Raw genomic sequence first — 20290 nt, 5'->3', positions numbered from 1 at the left:
TGGGGCCTGGTCTGGCATGAGGGCTTTGAAGTCCCTGCTCATCACAGCCTTGATGAGATAAGTCAAGGGAACTCAGCCTGTTCTGTCACAGTTGCCTGTCAGCCTTCCTCACTCTTAGGTCTGGAAGTTCCTCAGGAAGCTTGTGAAGTGGACAGATGTTTAACAACAGCCAAAAGGGGCTTTAGGTAGCCAAATAGGTCTGGCCAATAGGAGGAGATATCAGATCTCAAGGAATTCCTCTCGTACCGTCTAGTCCTAGGACAGTCCTCTGGTTTCTTGTTTGGGCACCAGAGGAAGAAAGGACTTCATCAACCCTCCCAACCTGGGGATTTTTGAGTGCTGGTGCTTCTGATCCTGGAATTTGGCTGCACCCAGCCCGTACATAATCCAACACATTCTCTAGATAGATGTCCTTGCTTCCAATAGCCTTTCAGAACCAGATGCTGCTTCTCTTGCTGGTTCTGAGTACAGGTTACCTTCACACCACAAACCCCGCCTAGCTCAGGGTCTTGGATGCCATTAACAGTGGTCCTTAGTGTCCTCCCTGGTTTGCCATGTTCTGTTTCCTGGAAGTTGTTTTTTCTCCACATGGGTGTCTACAGCCAATATCACTTTACCGGGCTCCTGACTTCCCAGGTAACTGGGATAGTTCAGACTTCTTTTGAGGAGGAAACATTTTGTGCTTCACCAAGTAAAGAAGGGAGCATTAGTGGGGCAGAAATATGAGCTGGAAATGTCATGGACAGAATGTTCATCAAGACAAAATGTTCATCAAGTTCCACAGAAGGGTTCATGCAGACCTTACTCAAGGTACAGGACGAGAATAACTCAGAATTCTTGGTGACCAGCCAAGGATAAATATTCTAACTGTAGGATTGCACTTGGGGTTAATGTGTGACCAGCAATGGAAAAGATCCAGTCCTATTGCCCATCCATATATGCATGTGTGCAAACACACATACATAATTCATATATAGAGTATTCATTAAGCCACTTTTGTACACCTATCCCACCCTACCCACACTCATGCAATTGCAGGATCACAGTAGGCAGAAGGATTAGGCTGACTTCATCTGTGAGGCTCACAGGTGCCAGCCTTGACAACCCCTCCTCCTCTTGCACTAGAGCTCCTGGCTGTATTTCTCAGTACAATCATGCTGTTGATGGAGTTCTAGTCAAAAGACACCAAAGTCTAGAGGCTGCAGCTCAAGTTTTTTGTAGATGACCTATTGGGTCTCTCTCCATACTATTGAAATGGGATAATGGATGCAGTTTAAACTTGTCTTCTAGCCAGGGATATGATGTCATTATGAACTCTAGGCTTACTCCCCAGGTGATGAGTTACTTTCACTTGTGCAGACAACTGTCTATGCAGGTTTCAGGGCAGGAGAATTTGGTGGCATAGAGTGACAGCCCATTCTGGTTGGGTCTTCTGCATCCAAGTCCCAGGGAGACAAGGAGGTTTGAATCTAAATGGGGCTTAACAGGTCTGATTCTTCAACACTGAGCAGGTGGCAAATTTGCCCTCTTCCAAAAGGAAAAGAATCAATAGCAGGAAAGATATATGTCCAGATCATACATCCCTCAGAACACCACAGAAACATCAACAAGTGATCGCCAGGGCTATAATTCCTTTCTCCTGTCTCCCACCCTAGTCTCTAATACCCTTCATTCCACATATGTCTTAATTCCGGAACTGGAGCCTACTAGTAGCCTTAAATCTTGAGTCCTAGAAGTATAGGTGCCCATAGACATCAAGCAGTTGCCACAGAGGCTACCAGAAAAAACTTCTAAGTCATCAGGTAGTCCCTCCCAAAAATTCTTTCAGTACACCCTCATTCCACACCCACAATTCAGAGCCTGGTATAAGAGGCACTTCCTTTCTTCTAGGAAATCCCACTATGATGCCTCTCTGCCATCTTCTCCCAAGTCAAACCCTGAGTGTCCAAAGCATCATACAACTGTGAGACATCAATGCTGAGAGTAACAGGCAGGCACCAAAATCCATCCCAGGAGGGGCAGAAGACACTCTAGGGAAACATTTGACTTCGCTGATGAGGGTTTGCTTGAGAATTCTTTATTCTGTACAGTTTTGACTTATTTTTTTTCTTTATGCCCATTATCTTCCAAACACACACACATATGAAGAATGCATAAATTTACAGGGGGAAAAAGAAGTATCTCAATAAGGAGACAAGCACTATTCCTCTCTCATAGGCTACCTGGTGGTAACTGTGCTTCCCAAGGGAAAACTTTCATTCCATTCACTAAGATACATTTCTGCTACATTTCAGAAAGACTGTAAATCACAGGAGATAAAGGAAGCTTCTCAAAGCAAGTGAGTGTTCACCAATGTTTGTGGAATGAATGAATGAGCTCTAAAACTCCATGAATAACAAACATAGACATGTTTACAAGGCACTGTTCATCAGTACCCACTCCCCTCCCAAACTATAAGCCTCTTGATGCCACAGAGCCATAATTCCCTTCATATAGTCTGAGAGCAGTCCCAAGGGAGTGGAAAATAACCTGGCCTTTTTTGGCCTTTGCTCTCTAAGGCCTACTTCTCAGACCTAGAACCCAGAGGCTTCAGATGGAGGTGTATACCATTCTTGGAGCGCAGGATCAGCTGTGGCATCTTGATGGGCAGCCGTGAGGAGTCCAGAAAGAACTCAAAGCGCAGCAAACAGAGAGCTGTGACCACCTTCATCTCATTCATGGCAAACTGCTGCCCAATACAGTTCCTGTTGCAAGCAGCACAAAGAAGCATGAAACTATTGGAGGTCTAGAGTGAGGAAATCCAGTGCTTTTAATGATCAACAAAAACCAGTAACTTTTTAGATCTATAAGTGACTAATGCATTGCTTGGCCTGGGCTTAAGAACTGGATCTTGAGACTGGACACCAGTGGCTCACAACTATAATCCTAGCTCTGGAGGATTATGGCTCAAGGTCAGCCCAAACAGAAAAGTACTCTACACTCCATCTCCACAACAACCAGCAAAATCAAATGGTGGAGGCATGACTAGGTGCCAGCCCACCTTCTTCCCAGGAGCAGGAATAGAATAGGGAACCTAGCATGGTCCCCTTACTACAGAGCACCACATAATGATGCTTTCCCCCCATAGTGTCCTCCACCCTTCCTTAGGAGGGTGTGGAGGGTCTGGGCCTCTTCTTACCTAGGACCAGCAGAAAAAGGCATGAAAGCATAGGGGTGGCGTCCAGTCACATTCTCTGGTGAAAAGCGCAGGGGGTCAAAGACCTAAGAAGACAGACCTTGATTAAATTCTTACCAGGTCTTGGCATGACCTCCAAAGAGCCCACCCTGCCTGACCTCCCAGACATGGAGTACCTCAGGGTCAGGCCACACCGAGCTGTTCCTATGGAGAGCATAGATGTGCAGAGAGATCAGGCTGCCTACAGGCAAAACAGGAGCTTTGTGACCAGAGGTTCTGAGCAGCCAGGCCCACCTTCACACATCCTTGAGTGTCTCCCTAACTTACATCTTACTACACTCAGCAAAGTACTATGCCTAGGCCCTATAGGCCCAGCACTGAGCACAGCACCTGTCACAGACTTTTGTAGAATGAAGGAAAAGAAGAGGGGATCTCACCCTACAACAAAATGGGACAAACAGGGATGGTTATAGCCCTTCCACTTTCCATTAACTAACTTTTGGGAAGTTATTATTCATAAAATCATGATGTTAAAATCTAGCGGTCACTGGGTGTTGACTAGGTACAGGCCTGAGACACTCTTTGTAAAGCCACTATGTATAATTGTACATGTTGCACACTACACAGCCTCATAGTCAGTGTCAATCACCCCCCATGGAGTTGATGTTCATGTTGGTAAATGACAGCCTTGATGAACACCATCTCTTTGATCTTGACTACAATTCTAGAACGTAGGTTCTCACTCTTCTTACTACCATTTCATAAAAGAACAAAGAGGTTTAGGGTAAAGAAATTGACTCAGATGTTGTAGAGCCAGGACTTAGAACCAGAGCCCTCTGAACACAAAGCCAGAGCTCTTCTTTGATCAACAGCACTGGAGATGTCAGAGAGCATCCACCATAATACTCTGATTCTACCTCAAACCCCACCCTATCTCACCTTCAGGTAGAGAGCGGCCATCCACAAAGGTGACCGGCTTGTTGAGCTGGCGGTATACCTGAGGCACAGGTGGGTAGAGGCGGAAGGTCTCCTTGATGCACATGGTCAGGTAGGTCATCTTGCCCAGATCATCCCTGCCAACAACACAGGATGCTTGCAAATAGGGACCAGAGGAGTCCTGGGAGAAGGCAAGATTCTGACCCAACTCCACCTCACAACCAGTCAGCCAAGAGAGGGGAACACAGGACTCCATGGGCACAAACCAGAAAAGACAAAGGGTGACCACTAAGACTCAGTGAGCTGGAACCACTTGCCTCTGTCCCCTCCCCATCTTCAACACTAGAGAGATGGACCAAGACCTAAGAGACATATGTTTACCCAGTCATCAAGACAAGGTCTTTTCTACTTCCATGACTCTCAAGACCCTATGGAAGCCCCCAAAGAGTAGTTCTTTAGGTTCTGCTTCTTTTCCACTATGGACCTTGTTTGGGAAGGACAGGGGCTGATGCTGATTGAAGATTCAAGACTTGTTTTGGAAAACAATGATAAACTCTGTGTGTGTGTGTGTGTGTGTGTGTGTGTGTGTGTGTGTTAGAGGGGGGAGAGAGAGAAAGAGAGAGAGAGAGAAAGAAAGAGAGAGAGAGAAACTTCTCCTTGACCCAATGTGAGGTTCAACTGCAACTCATATGTAATACCTAATTTCAGAGCCACCAATTCTGAGTTTTTCCTCCTAGTCCTGGCATTTCTTTTTTTTTTTTTTTTTTTTTTTTGCCCATTTCTCCATTTATAAGAATAACCACATTTGGAGAGGCACATAGCACCTAAGTTTTACAAGGCTACAAAGTTATCTCAAATCCCAAACTTCTTAGTCACAGATATTTCAAAGAAAAAGCTTTCAAAACATCTGAGTTAGCTTGATACCAGACCCTGGATATACGGGAACTACATGTTTAAATGCTTGGACTTTTTGCTCTATTATCTTCTTTAAATGGAATCCAGCATAAAAGGGACTTCAGTGTGTAAGGTCATGATGCAAATGCTTCAGAGGGACAGTGGAATCAATCTGCACAACATGTAAAGGAGGTAGTGTCATACAAGTTCCTCAAGGATTCACTGGGCCATCTGGGCCTCCATGGCTTGTGCTGTCCATTCTGGTGCTGTCTTGTTTTCTCCAGAAAGTTATTCACTTGGAAACAAAGTGATTGGATCTGTTTGTCCCATGTTGGCAGGGCTTCTCAGGTTTCAAAATGAACTATTTCATCAATCTGGTCAATAAATCCATTCATATGACCTTCTGTTATCATTTGAGATGCTATTTTTTTCTGCTTTAGCATCAGTTATCTCTAAAAGAGCTCCAAGTTCTTCAAAGGTAATATTATTATATAGTTTGCTTATAGACAACAAATTGTGTTCAATAACAGTCTGTCCAAGATACTAGAACCATCAGCTGTAGTTGCTTTCTGGTGAGGCATCAGCATGGCAGCAAATTCTTGAAGTTGGTTTCCTCTGATGATCCTATCTAGGTACATTTTCTCTTGAATCCCATATGCAGCCAGTTGCTGGCACCTTTCATCCTTAAACAGAGTAGCCAGCATCTGAGAACGCTGCTGTCCTGCTGATGCTAAGATGGTACAGTGCAAAGCATGTTTTAAGTCCTCTAGTCTTTCACTTTCATGGACTATCGTCTTGTAAGAGAGCTCATTGTACCTTTGTGCAGCTTCAATTAATTTTCTTCTATAATCAAGAACATGTGCATAACATACTTTATAATGTATCTGCAACTGTTCATTGGTTGATTCATTCTGAAGCAACGATGCTCGATTTATGTAAGTCTCTGCCTGAACAGGATCATCATCCTCCAGATATAGCCTAGCAGTCTTCAGATAAGTCTCCAGTTTATAATCTACATTGTACTGTTTTTGTCCTGTTTCCAAAGGAATTCCCACCAACACTTGAGCTGCATTTCTCCAATCTTCTTCTTTCTCATATATAGATGCAAGATGCTATCTTGTGGAAGCAACCTGCTCCTCAAATGAAATGACTCTAGGCTGGATCTTTTCCAAGGTGAAATGATCAGTTTTTTGGCTGTGCTGTTAGGCAGATTAGGGACATGTGTGCAGAAATCAGTTAGCAACTGTTGTGAGATGACAAGACTAACATTCTCATTTACCATTGCTTCCACAAAAGCTTTCAAAGATTCTAGTTGTTCTGCTCCAGATAACTGAATGGCTTTTTCTAGGATCTGACAACACTTGCCTGCCAGATCTTTATGAGAGCCACTGGAATTCATGAGCTGGGCCAAATTCTGCCACACAGCTGCGGCCATCTTTTTTCCAGCTCAGCCACAGCTATGGGGGCCTCTTGCAGCCCCAGAGAAAATGAGTAACGTTAATCCTGACATTTCATTTGACTAAGTGTCCTTGAATTTGCTTCAAGTTCTAGAGAGAGTTAAGTGGAAAGTTTAAAAAAAATGTTTAACTCTCTTGGAGGGAGGGAACAGGGGGGCAAAGAAATGGAGAGACAAACGGTAAACAACTGTATGAGTAGTACTCAGTTGAAAATGAGCTATACAATTTTTGGGCAAGGAAGGGAGGGAAAGACTTGGAGAAAGAGCAAAGGAAGGGGTGACACTGTCCAAAAAGAAATTTTCTCACAGTAGGCAATGGTGGCTCACACCTGTAATCCTAGCTACTCAGGAGGCTGAGAGCTAAGGATCATGGTTCAAAGCCAGCCCACGCAGAAAGTCCCTGTGAGACTCTTCTCTCTAACCAGTTAAAAAACAGAATGGTAGCCATGGCTCAAAGTGGTAGAGCACTAGCCTTGAGAAAAAAAAGAGCTCAGGGACAGTGCACCCATACCTTGAGTTCAAGCCCCACAATCACCAAAAAGAAGAAGAAGAAGAGGAAGAAGAAGAAGAAGAAGGAGAAGAAGAAGAAGAAGAAGAAGAAGAAGAAGAAGAAGAGGAGGAGGAGGAGGAGGAGGAGGAGGAGGAGGAGGAGGAGGAGGAGGAGGAGGAGGAGGAGGAGGAGGAGGAGGAGGAGGAGGAGGAGGGAAACAAAAGAACAATAAAACCATTTAATAAAAGAAAATGTTGTTTGTGACTCTAAGTATCACTATTCCACAATACTGTGAAATATGTGAAATTTATGTAATCACCTAATCTCAATTAAAGAAAAAAAGTGAGAGAAGGGATGGGTTAAGAGAGTTGGGTGACAATGTTGTCAGACACTTTGTACTCATATACTGTTTCGCAGAATGGGAACTTCTTTGTACAACTACTTAAAGATAATTTTAAAAAGAAAAGAAAAAAAAATGTTTAACTCCCTGATCGCCTTTGTTCACATTATTACCCAGGGTAGAATGCCTAGTTGTCTCTTCCTGCATTTTTCTTTGTTTTTGTTTCTGTTTTTTTGGTTTTTGGTCAGTTGTGGGGCTTGAACTCTGGGCCTGAGCACTATCCCTCAGCTATTCAGCTCAAGGCTAGTGCTCTACCACTTGAGCCACAGTGCCACTTCCGGTTTTCTAGTGGTTAACTGGAAATAAAAGTCTCATGGACTTTCCTGCCCGGGCTGGCTTTGGACTGTGATCCTCAGATCTCAGTCTCCTGAGTAGCTAGGATTACAGGCGTGAGCCACTGGCTCCTGGCTCTTCCTGGGTTTTTAATCCACCTTAAAAAATTAATCCAAGCCCCACTCCTTCTGGTCCCTTGTTCTCAACATCCAAGCCAATCAGTCTTACTCCTTTCTGTGGTTTGCTATGGCTTTCTAGTTATGGCCCTTCCTTCTTTTCCCATCTGCATCCCACATAGCACTTGGCACAGGGCTGGGTACCCTGGAAGGTTTCCAACATTCCACCAATTAAAAAGTGAGCAATGGAGACTCCACCCCCTTAGAGTAAATTTTAAATTCCGCCATTGGCTGAGCCTTTTCTGCAGCTCTGCGATGTGCCTTGTCCCGACCTGGAGGCAGCACAGGCAGCACAGGAGAGAAGCCTGACAGGATGCAAAGGCCTTAGGGTCAGAGGGTGAGGGAACATGTAAGAAATTCCCAGGGATTAGGCAACAAAGAGAAGTCAATTTGCTTGGCATTCAAGAATTCAGTCATGAGCCAAGAAACAAAAGAACATTGGAAAGTTTTCAAGTGATGGAGTTTGGAAATAGTCTTTTCTCCTTCACCAGGAAGAGTTGTGGAGTTTGACAGTTGTGTACCCAAGGCAGGTGGCAAGGGACTGGCTCTCCCCTAGTTGTCTTATCTCTGTCCATACCCAATTTCCTCCTCTTTCTCTCCCAGTGCTCCCTTCCCAGAAGGCAAATGCCTCTCTATGTGAGAAAGACTCCATTTGGGGAAAATAGGCTCAGGGGTACACTCATACCCAGCCCTCCCCTAGGAGGGATGAAGTCAACAGCTGCCATTTCCCAGATGGCTGTGTCATCCTCAGATGGTACAGGATGGGCATAGCTCTCTCCCTGGCTGAGAGGGCGAAGGTCCATCTTCAGCCTCACTCACCACTGGAAGGAGTCCTTGTCCCCTAGGATCTCACGGACCTCATCCCGACAGCGCTCCTGGTGCTCGGGGTAGAGGGCCATGCAGTAGAGGAACCAGGAGATACCGCTAGTGGTGGTGTCATGGCCTTCAAACATGAATGTGTCCACCTCAGCACGGAGGTCTGAGTCTGACAGTGTGATCCCACTCTCATCCTGAATTAAGACACAAGAGGGCAGCTCAAAGCCTTTAGGATGGGTGCCAACAAGAACTCAGAGCAATCGCTGTCAAATGCAAGAGTGAAAGCCAGAGTGAAGGCTGCTCAGCAGATTGGGAGGCCAGGGGTTAAGACCTTCTCCCAGATTCCTTTCTTCCAAGTCCAACTTAGATGCATCTTACTCTAGGAAGTCCTCCTTGACCCTTCTGGCCAAATGGCCTAAGACTTTTCACAGCTCCAATGTGAGCTTTGCTTACTCAGCAACAGACTACCACCTGGCAGAGAGAGGCATCTTTGCAATATCCACCTACTTTTCCTTCCACTTGACTATCAACACCTGGAGTGCTTTCCAACCTTTGCATCCTAGCACAGGAACTATTATGGGGGAAAAAGCACTCAGTAAGTTTACAGAATAGAAGAACAATGGGCAAAAGGAAGAAAGGAATTTAACCTTTGAATTCCAAGATTCTACAGTGCCAAAAAATTTCGGGGGGGCAAAGAAGGGGTCTTAGAAATATATAGATGTCTCCAGGTTGCTACCATGTCATGATCCAGGCTTCCTCTTTAAGCCACAGACTACTAGCCACACACCCTGCAGTTCTGAACCCTCACTGACACATGTCATAGGACAAGAAGCCATTCCATGCTGGGGAAAAAAGAAAGACTGTCAGCCACTTGTGTTGGGCAGTGGACCTCTCCCAGGAGGATGGTCTGAAGAATCTTCTGAGACCAACATTTGGGTGAAATACATCACATGCACTCACCCGAGCGCCTAGGAGAATGTCCAGGAAGTCCAGGTGTCTCCGTTGCTGGATCTTTTCCTGCTCCTTTTCATTCTGCAGAGCTTCCTTCCGCTTCCTGATGACTTCGTCTAGGCCGGGAACACAATGTCATTGTGTAGGAATCATCCTCTGCCCTAAGAGGAACTGAGATTCTATAGTGGGCAAGGCACAGAAAGTCCCAGAGGAAAACCCCATGCTTCCTAGGGGTGATCCTTGTGGGAAAGATTCACCTGTATGGTTGTGGGCCGTCTGGCAGGCCTTCAGAAATTGGCGGCCATGTGGGGTGAGCCAATAGATGAAGTCATTGTGATAGTGGAAAGAATCGATGCGCTGCTGCATCAGCAGTGTAAGTTTACTGACTGCCTGGTAGTAGTCATTGTCCCTGTGCAACAGATGTTGGACAGAGAGATGGGGAAATTCAGGCATTGACTGAAAACACTCCTGAGCAGCTCCCATCCAGGAATCCCACGCAACCACAGCAGGAGAGGGCTCCTGCTCCTCCTCTTCCCACCCCTCAACCTCCTCACCCACACCAAATGTGGCTCCCTACCTCAAGTAAGAGCTGGGAGGGTGAGGGCAGATCCCTATCTCCTTTACAACAAGGAGCCCTTGTATCTCCCCCTTCTGAGACCTAGGCTGGGAGTGTCAGCCTGAGGTGCCCCTGACCTGTGGTCCAGGCCGCTGTGTCCTTTGCCAAATGTGCACTTCATGAGTGAGTCCAGAGCCATGTGACCTACATCACAGAAGATGTCGAAGCTTCTATCCTCCCGAGCCTTTTTTTCCCATTTGTCCTAGAGCCCAAAGATAGGAGGCAATATGGAGACCAGCTACACTAGACACCCTCCATTGTACTCCAGGACTGCTAAAGTCTATCAACACTGAGTGCCTCTTCCTAGTCCTGCCCTCCATCTGCTAAAATGCGGACTTTGGCAGCCTGTAGGAGAGGCAGGTTCAGAGGACAGGAATAGGAGGAAGATTTTATGCAATCTGTTGGTACTTTCTCCCAGACAGGCTAGCCTGTAAGGAAGAGTAAGACCCAGAGATGGTGAGCTCCCCAGCATAGCCTGTGTGTCAATTGGGCCTGCAGTAATGCTGGGAAGGAGTTTCCTGCAAAGGGAAAGACTAGTTTAGGTAACTTCTAGAATTCTCCAGTCCTGACCTGACATTCCTCTCAGAGATGAGTGTGAGCAGTTGTGAGAGGCAGAGAATAAAAAGAAGATACTTTTTAAATATGAAGAGCTCTCAACTATAAGCAGCTCTCAACTATAAGCAGCACTCAAATTCTGCTCTTTTAGGAGACTTATTGAAGACTCTCAAGACCTTTTAGTAGGGCAAGAAAGAGAGGCAGGCCTCCTGGTAGAGACAAGGAGCAGAGCTGACTGGGCACTGGGAACTTCAGTACAGTCAGCCATGGTTTGCAACAGGGAGTCACATAGCAGAACTTGAGTGCTGCTGTTACAAGCAGAATGTGTGTGTGCAGGGCCTCAGGGATTCTCCCCTGGACAGAGCAGCTTCTGCCCTCATCCAGGGCAAAAGGAGGGTATAGAGAGGGCTGGTCCTACAGCCTACAGCTCCAGGAACCTGCCACAGGGAGCTCACCAGCATGGCGTGTGTGGAGTCAGCGAACACAGCCACATAAGGCTTCAATACATCATAATGAAAACCAGGTGTAAGCAGCTTACGGTGTTGGAACCATTTGGGCCCATCCAGAACCAGCAGGCCTCTCCCTGGGAAGGGGGAAGAGAAAAGGGATGAAAGGACTGGGGAGTCCAGGCATTCCTGCACTAATCCTGGCAGGATTAGACCAAGCAGGCCTATCTCCCTTCCCTGAACCCAGACCTCTGCAGGAGTAAGCCACTAAAAGACTTAAGTATTGCTCTCAGAGACCCCATGCCCAGGCAATAGTTCTTGGAGAGTAAACTTTGTCCTTGGCATGGATTCCGCAATGACTGCTAGTCAGTCGCACCTACAAAGCCAGGGCTCCAGCACCTTGTGTTAGATGGCACTAGACTCAGTCACAAGATTATTTGCTGCTAGGGACAGTAAGGTAGAAGGGAAGCTTCCTGGGCCTCAACTTTCAACTGCTGAGATGGAGGTTACAGCTTCGTGGCTTGAGGAAGGACCCTAAACTCCTGACCCTATACACATAAACAGTACACAGTGATGGAAATGCACTTCTGTCTTCAAAATTTGCCTCTTATTTTCCTAAATCTATATGTCTTTCCTTTTACTCTCTCCTTCCTAGTTATAGTGAAAACAAGATGCACTGAAATCTACCAAAAAAAATTTTTTCTTGCATTATTTGAGACCATTTTCTTCCTCTTGCCTCATTCTTTCTTAGCTCACAGAGAGCTGCTGTGGATGCCTTGGAGATCATGAGTAAAAGAAAAACTTTGGACTGGGGCTGGGAAGGTGGCACAGTGGTAGAGTGCTTGCCCTGCATGCCTGAGGCCCTGGGTTCAATTCCTCAGCACCACATAAGAAAAAAGAAAAAAGCCGGAAGTGGCGCTCTGGCTCAAGTGGTAGAGTGCTAGCCTTGAGCTGAAGAGCTGAGGGACAGCGTCCCAGGCCCAGAGTTCAGGCTCCACAACTGGACCCAAAAAAGGAAAAGAAAGACTTTGGAAAAATGTACACCTCAGCTTTAGAATACTCAGTGACTCCTATTCATCTTCAACATCAATCCACAATACTAACTAGCCTGATAGCCAAGAGTGACCAATTCCTACCTGCTCAACCTCATCTCCAAATTAAAAGTCTGCCTTCCAACCACACAGACTTTTCTTAGCTTCTGGTCCTAGCACCACAGCCTTCTATGCTCCTGTCCTGGACAGCACCACTTATCAAAATCTCCTGTAAGAACAACTGCCTCCTTCATGAAGCCATTATTTACTTCCACTAAGTCCCCAGAGCACCTGCCTGGAAGGGAGGGAAGATGAAGGCTCAGAAAGGAATGTGCTTGGTCATACTTCCCCTGCCAGCCAAGAGCTCTCCTTTCCCCCTTGTCTCCCTACAGAGAAGTTAATCTTAAGATAGGGACCAACACATGGGAACCAGATAAGTTGTCCACCTGATAAGATGACTGACTGACTGACTGGGACAGGGCAGGGAAGGACTCTGGTCATCCAGCATAAGGGTGAAAAGGGAAGGGTAGGGAAAGCAAGGTGCTTACCAATCCACTGGAGGAAGAAGTCATACACATCTGGGGCCTTGGGGTCTGCAGAAGAGAAATGGTTCAGCTGAGCTAGGTTCTTCCCAGAAGAGACTGGGGTGGGAAACTGGGCATCCCCTTCCTAGACTTTGGACATAGTCCCTGGACTCCTCCCCACCTTGTACCCTGAGTGGTGTGCTCTCAGAAAGCCCCTCCCTCTCCTTGGAACACCTCACCCCCGCGACTGTACACAGCTTTGGCATAGTCAGGTTCATAGATGTTCAGGAAGCCAATAAATTGTCCAAGCCAGAGTGAGTGGGCATGTGGGAACTGGTGAGCCCAGGATACCACTTTGTCCAGGCTCCCTGTCTGCCGGATCTGAAATGGTAACAGAAGGCCAGAAGAACTCAATAACCCAATGTCACCATCCAGGCCCCAGGTCCCTAGGCTAGAAAGGGTAGATGCTGCCCAGGCAAGCCCTTGAACTTCCCTCCTTCTTCCTGTACCCCTTTCCTGAACAGTTCCGCTGCAGTGCCCACCCCAACCCCACAGCCACTGCTCTATATCCAAGCCACCAACCTCAGGGGCCCTGGAGATTGGCCTTTCTTTGGTCTCCAGCTACTAGCTTTGTCTTTGGGTTCTTGTCCTCCCAGGATCTCTGTATAGTTTGGTGGAAACTCCCCCATAGATTCATCTCTCATTCAAGCCAAGGAAATTATAAGAGTTTTCATTGTCCTTAGGCAGGCAATGTCAAGATAAGACAGTGATAAAAATCATGTTAACCCACAGGGAAGATGGAAACTTTCTGGTGTCCTTGCTTTCTTTCTAACTGGTATCCATGGAAATACTCACTTCTGTATTTTCTATGGGTCCTCTTGGATTTTCCTTACCAACTTTCTGATCACCTTTGTCACTCCTCCTCCCTCCATCTCTCCCAAGTCACAATAAAACCAGAACCTTAGAATCTCAGAGTGGGAAGGAACCTTTGGCTGGTCTGGTTTATCTGAGCCTTACTCCCCTCTTCACCAGTCATGTCTATGCCTTTTTGCAGCATTCTCCTGCAAAATGACAGGAGACCCTGGCCTCATACTAACACTGATCTTGGAAAACAAACAGCCTGCCACAGCCTCCCTATGCCCAGATTTTTCCTATATGCCCTGACTGTCCCAAGAACATGGTGGGAGTGAAGACGGCACTTGACCTCACTGCTACAGAGCTGCAGCCCCTCTGAGAGAATTGGGAGGTCATCCTTCTAGGAGACATGTGACTGCGGCCCAGAGCCTATGTGTTACACAACAGGATGCCTCAGATTTGTCCTCAGGTGCCCTGAGGTCTGGACCAGCTTGTTTTTCTCCAGAAGGAAGGAAGCAGTGGGAAAGCAAAGAATGGAAATAATTCACTGATCTGAGCTCTCCACCCCACCCCTGTTATCCTCTCATTTATACTCTTTGTTTACCCTGCTAGGGATAAGCAACAGGATGTTCTTACTATCCAAGAGTCTGAGTGAGTTTTGCTCCAAGAATCAGATCATAAAGGGATGTTATGTTGTCTAGTTGAACCACGACCTCTCTTTATGGGTAGGAAGAGTGAAGCCACTTTCCCACATGAGTTGGGATAGGTCAGAGATACTGACTGAGGCCCTTCCTGCTGTCCTTCCTGTCAACAAGACTGGGCAGGCCTTGGAACAGTTGACCTGAAGTGTGGCTGCTTCTACAGTCTGCTGCAGCTACAACTTTCCCAGGACTGATCAAGAACATAAATCCATCAGCTTGCAAAATTGGACATTTAGAAAAACAAACATTTGAGGAGGAAAGAAGAAAGAGATTTTCTTTTCTCCACCATAATGGGGTCCCTGAAAGGAGATCATGTTATACTCAGGTTCCTAGTACCAGGATGTCTGGCCTACCACCTCCACAACATGAGAATCCTTCCCTCCAGGATCCTAGACACCTCTAACTATAAGAAACCACTTTTTAGCTGGCACTGCTGGCTCACGCCTATAATCCTAGCTACTCAGGAGGCTGAAATCTGAGGATCACAGTTCAAAGTCAGCCTAGGCAGAAAAAGTCCAGGAGACTCTTATCTCCAATAAACCACTCAGAAAACCGGAAGTGGCACTGTGGCTCAAGTGGTAGACTGCTCAACATGAGCTGAAGAGCTGAGGGACAGTGCTCAGGCCCAGAGTTCAAGCCCCACAACCGACCAAAAACAGAAGAAGAAGGAGGAGGAGGAGGAGGAGGAGGAGGAGGAAAAAATTAAAAAATAAACCACTTTTATTTCTTCTCTTTTTCTTTTTTCTGGTCAGTTATGGGGCTTGAACTCTGGGCTTGGGCACTGTCCCTCGGCTCTCCACCTCAAGGCTAGTGCTGTACCACTTGAGCCATAGTACTACTTCTGGTTTCTGATGGTTAATTGGAAATAAGAATCTCAGGGACTTTCTTGCCCTGGCTGGCTTTGAACCCTGATCCTCATATCTCAGCATCCTGAGTAGCTAAGATTACAGGCATGAGCCACTGGTGCCCAGCTAAGAAACCATTTTTCAAAACAGCCTTCTTTGGATTGTCCACATTCTAAACAAGACTTCTTTGTCATGAGACTGAAAGCCAGCTGCCTGGTATCTTTCCAATGAGTCTCTGCTCTGTTCTCTGGGGCCACTTTGGCTTGTTATCTAAAGAAATCCTGCAGAAATCAGCCCTTTTTTGCTCTCCTCCAAGATGGACTCCCCTAGGTGCCTTTGTATGCCATAGTTTCAATGTCCTCCCATCATAGCTACTCCCCTAACTACAAAATTATCACAGCAGAGTGTGTGTGTGTATGTGTGTGTGTGTGTGTGTGTGTGTGTGTATCTCTGTGTATGTGTGTGTGAGAGAGAGCCCAAGCCAGCATCAACATTTTAAATAAAGCTTAAGAGTTAGAAATATCTACCAGAAAGAACCAGTCAAGAACAATAAGAGAACCAACAAAATCACTGAAGTATCACTTACACAAACATATCAGAGATTCAACTACAGGGTCGAGCAGAGAGCCTAAAGAGAGAGGATGGAATGCATAATGTCCCCAAGGAACAGAGAAGTGGCTTACTCTCCACTCTAGTGACAGACAAGAGACTTTTTTCCCATCTTCTCTTACAGACACAAACATACATATCAGCGTATATGACTATATAAGTCACAGAAAGAACCTATATAGCCCAGTGGAAGGAGCAAAAGGACTGGTCAACCTCTTTGGGTGAGATGAACCCAAGATCTGCCTTCCTGTTCCATGTAAAGAAGGCTTCCACAAGTGCCCAAGGCCAACCCTCCTCCCTCCCTCCCTTTTATCTCTCTTAGACCTCACCCTCTTTAGTAACTCCTTCCTATCTGCATTTAAAACATGTCTGTTACAAGTAATAGAAAGAAAAAATTTTAAAAACAACTTCCTTGGTTCAGCTCCTTCAAGTTTAGCTAACACCTGGTTTTCCCTCCCTTCAGAATAACTATTTCTTTTTTTTTGGTCGGGGCTTGAACTCTGGGCTTGGGCGCTGTCCCCGCACTCTTCAGCTCAAGGCAAGCGCTCTACCACTTAAGCCACAGCACGACTTCCGGTTTCTAGTAGTTTATTGGAGATCAGAGTCTCACGGACTTTCCTGCCCGGGCTGACTTTGAACCGTGATCCTCAGACCTTAGCCTCCTGAGTAGCTGGGATTACAGTCATGAGCCACCGGCACCCAGCAACTATTTCATTTTTTTAAAGATGGTTACACTATGTAGCCCAGGCTATCCTGGAATTGCCTATTTTGATCATGGTTCTTGCCTGGCAACTGCTAGGGTTCCAGTTGCGTACCACCACTGGCTTGTAACCTAAGTTCTCAAAGGAGTTCTTCCTACCTCAGTACTTCAGCCCTCGGTTACCCCCACGTGCTTCCATTGAGGTGCATACCCCCTTCTCTGGTGTTAAGCCTTGGCAACTGACAGCTGCTGAGCCCTGGGCAACTCCTTGCTCTCCTCCTGACTCTTGATGTCATCCTCTGTAGTTCCTTTCCCATTGTGTGTTCTGGAAAAATGATGTTCCTCTGGGTCTCACCCTTAGCATCTTCCCATACTAGAATTTTCTCCCTGGAGGCTCTTCACCTTCTCCTGTGCCAGCTTTTGTTACCTACCTTCCTCACTGGACAGCTTTTTCCAAAAGATCTTTCTTCCTTGGCCCCCCAAATGTCAACAACCTCCCCCCTTACACACACATCTAATACCATATCCTCCAGGACTCATATATGTGTTTATACACATTATGTTTGCCCCCTAAGTCTTCTCTTCCTCTTTTCCTAGGGAATAGAATCACCACCCATCTCAAAACTACCTAGAAACAGAGGTGATTTTCTCCTTGGTTTATAGTGACATCAAGAGATACATCCTATGGAGGCTGGCCTTCCCCACTGCAGGCCTGCCAAGCAACTACATTGGAATTAGTAAAGCAGAGCTAAGAGAATCAAAGGCAGCAGGTCCCAAAAGGAAGTTCCTGCTATAAAACTCCCCAAAGCCAATACCAGATGCTTCCATGCCTGATCCCTGGATGGGTGCTGCCATCTCCCTAACCTTCTCTTCCTGGGCCTCAGTTCCCCATGTGTTCTACTAGAAACACAGAAAAATTCTTTCCTTTTGCTCAAAATCCTCCAAATTCTATCCTTGTGACTCACAGAGTTGTTTTTTGTCTTTATGTGGCATTGACATATTCTGCTCTGATCCAGCTGTATTGATGCCTCAGTTTAAAAAAGGTCAAAAGGTCTCCTCTTCCTAGTAGATGAAAGGGACCTCAGAGACCCCCTCACATTTGTGGCATTGGCTTTGATATCTCCTTCCTCTCCTATTCTCACTGTGCCAGCACCTGGTCTACTCTACCACTCATTCCTCCCCATGGCTCAATCCATCCGCCTGGATTGCCTCCACCCTGGCCCCTACCTCATGTTTGTATTCCACCCTGGTCCCAGCTCCCTACTTGCCCTTCCCACTGGCCCTCTGCCTCCTATTTGTACTCTTTCTAATTCCCTCTGTTTTACTTTTTGTAGAGCTGTTGATAAGACAATGCTAGTTGCTTGGAAAAAGGAGAATCAAAGACAGGGTTTGATTTGGAAGCAAGGAACCAAAGAAAGCAAAGATCTCAGGGTATTTTGCCTTAGGAATTCCTTATAGTGATGTCAGACTTGGTATCTGTCTGCCCAGTGGTTTGCTAAATCTCTACGCTTTATCCCATTCTATATATACTTTTCTAACCTAGAAATTTGATCAATAAGGAAGTGAAAGTACAAAGGGAGAGTGACTTCTCTGATAAGAAAAAGTGAATAAGAGCTGGGATGTAGCTCAGTGGCCAAGCGCTTGCCTAGCAAGTGCAACGTCCTGGGTTCTATCCCCAGTACCAAAGAAGAAAAGACAAAAAAAAGAAAAAGTGAATAAAATGAGCAAGAGTCTTTAAAATCCAACACAAAATCAAGGAGACGCTTGCAGAGATGGGCAAGGCCAGAGAAGAGCCCCAGATATCTCCAGGATCAACTTACCTTAGACTAGAAACTAGCATTCCCCCTTACACACACACACACACACACACACACACACACACACACACAGATTAGATTAGGTCTACCATGAACTCCTACTGTGTCAGAGTAAAATGAGGTAGCTCCTAGAATAGGACATGTCCCTGCCTTACAAGAAGGTACTCCAAAAATTGAGTGAGGGGTACATGCTACCAGGGCTTCCAGACTGTAATCTTAGAACAAGAAAAGAAGTTAGTTTTGATGGACAGCCCTTCCACATCCAACATCCATCCTTACCAGGTGTAGAAATCAACTTGTAATGGCTTTTTAATAACTGGTTATCTTCTAAAACAAAATGCAGAATTTCTGGGTCTGACTTTGACTTGACCTCTGGTCTACTAACTACATGGAGTTAAGTAAGCCCTTCACTGGCTTGGAATCTCAAAATCTTCCTCTTTACCATAGGGAAACAACCCACCATGCCCTTCTAATTTCTCAGGTTCTGGTGTAGATTCAAACCACAGCAAAGGTGTCAAGCCCTGGAGGAATGCAATGGTATTCAGATGGTGCCAGATGGTTTCCCAGGAAACCTTTGTTGTACTCAAAAGCACCTCTCTGATTCTTCCAGGCCCTTCTCTTTCTGCCAAGCAAGAGCCCTCCAGCTAGGAGGGCCAGAGCTAGGCTGTTTTCCAGACTCTCCATGTTCTCCTGGGGCAGGAGAAGGGACAGCTGGAGTAAAAGGTTTGCTCATACAGCTCCACTATGGCCTTCTGGGGCTCCATCTTTGAAGTGTTCAGGATTTCTAGCATAGCTTGAAAGGTAGGAGTGAGGGAAAGCACACTAAGAAACACTGTTCCCAGCATATCATCTCCTGCCCCTAGGGGATTAGGCCTGATTCTCCAATGGAAAGAAGAAACTGGCTCCCTTTTCAACCCCCTCACATACCTCATGAGCATGCCCAAAAAGCCAATGGGTTGGGGGTCCTGGGAAGCTGTCCAAAGCCCTGGCCAACTTCTGCCTTCGAAGTAGTAAACGAAGAAGCTTGAAAAGACTGATGAGCAAGATCGCTACAAAAGCCCATAGGCCCAGGCGGGAGAGGCTCAGGGAGAGGAAGCCTAGCCCCATGGCTAGAGTTGAGGTGTCTGAGCTCCACTTTGTCTTCACTGCTCGTGAGTTCTCTTATACTCTGGACCCAGGCACTGTGCCAGGCCCCACCCCAAGTCACTCTTGGAGCCAGCATCAGCCCAAGCTGGGCTGAGTGCCATAGGGTGGAAACAGCAACCTCAAAAAACAGAAGAGGCAGCCTGCATGACTTCTCCCAAAACTCAGCTAAAGAAAAACCAGGCAGGGCTGGGAAGGTGGCTCAGTGGTAGAGTGCTTGCCTTGCATGCATGAGGCCTTGGGTTCGATTCCTCAGCACCACATAAGCAGAAAAAAAAAGCCAGAAGTGGCACTGTGGCTCAAGTGGTAGAGTGCTAACCTTGAGCTGAAGGGCTGAGGGACAGCGCCCAGGCCCAGAGTTCAGGCCCCACGACCAGACCAAAAAAAAAAGAAAAAAGAAAAACCAGGCAGTGGGCTTCAAAGAAACCAGGCAATGAACATCCTCTTTTAGTTCCTTAGAGGAGAGAGCAGAAGGCAATTATTAGTGACATAGCAGCAACTCTTTTCTGAAGACCCCTTTGTATGTTCAAGGGAATTTTACATATTGTTCATTTGACTCAAGACAACAAGGAGGTCATAGGTGCTCACTCTTTATGCCCATTTTCCAGATAATGAAATTAAAGCTCAGTTTGCCTGTACTTACTTCTAAGAAAGCTTCCATTGTCCCCTTTGAAGGGAATCTGCTTTGTTCTCATAACTCCATGTTACTTCCTTCTCAGCCCAATTCTTTTTATGTATCCAAAGACCCTATATGAAGGACTTGCCTCTCCCCTCTTTGCCGATTCTTTCTATGTATCCAAAGATGGAAGATGAAGGATTGACTCTCACCCTGTTCTCCCAGGTGCATACAGATACTAGGCAACCAACCCCCTCAAAGATAA

The 20290-nt window shown here is 46.2% G+C and overlaps 1 protein-coding gene and 1 pseudogene across 1 annotated transcript; both read right to left on the bottom strand.

Annotated features, from left to right (window-relative positions):
• Positions 1-2055: 2055 nt before the first annotated feature.
• Positions 2056-19507, bottom strand: LOC122106969 (cytochrome P450 4B1). The gene is made up of 12 exons (XM_042678514.1): positions 19194-19507; positions 12979-13120; positions 12764-12808; positions 11194-11321; positions 10261-10385; positions 9825-9976; positions 9577-9683; positions 8620-8810; positions 4115-4248; positions 3352-3416; positions 3179-3261; positions 2056-2744 (listed from the first exon to the last, which is right to left on the bottom strand). The coding sequence occupies exons 1-12, from the start codon at positions 19371-19373 to the stop codon at positions 2561-2563; spliced, it is 1536 nt and encodes a 511-aa protein (XP_042534448.1). The 5' UTR covers positions 19374-19507; the 3' UTR covers positions 2056-2560.
• LOC122106978 lies at positions 4926-6701 on the bottom strand (annotated as a pseudogene).
• Positions 19508-20290: the final 783 nt, after the last annotated feature.

Source organism: Dipodomys spectabilis, unplaced genomic scaffold, assembly GCF_019054845.1.
Source record: "Dipodomys spectabilis isolate Male_0828 unplaced genomic scaffold, ASM1905484v1 ptg000002l, whole genome shotgun sequence".
NCBI lineage: Eukaryota > Metazoa > Chordata > Mammalia > Rodentia > Heteromyidae > Dipodomys > Dipodomys spectabilis.
Note: the sequence above shows the minus strand (reverse complement) of the source record. Positions and strands in the feature narration are given on the sequence as shown.

Bases quoted from the DNA above. Each gene is read 5' to 3' on its own strand.
- LOC122106969 (XM_042678514.1), bottom strand. From the start codon at position 19,373: ATGGGGCTAGGCTTCCTCTCCCTGAGCCTCTCCCGCCTGGGCCTATGG. The intron at 13,121-19,193 runs GTATGTGAGGGG...TTACCATTTCAG, and splicing joins TTTTTGGGCATGCTCATGAG to ATCCGGCAGACAGGGAGCCT. The intron at 8,811-9,576 runs GTGAGTGCATGT...GTCTTAATTCAG, and splicing joins ACATTCTCCTAGGCGCTCGG to GATGAGAGTGGGATCACACT.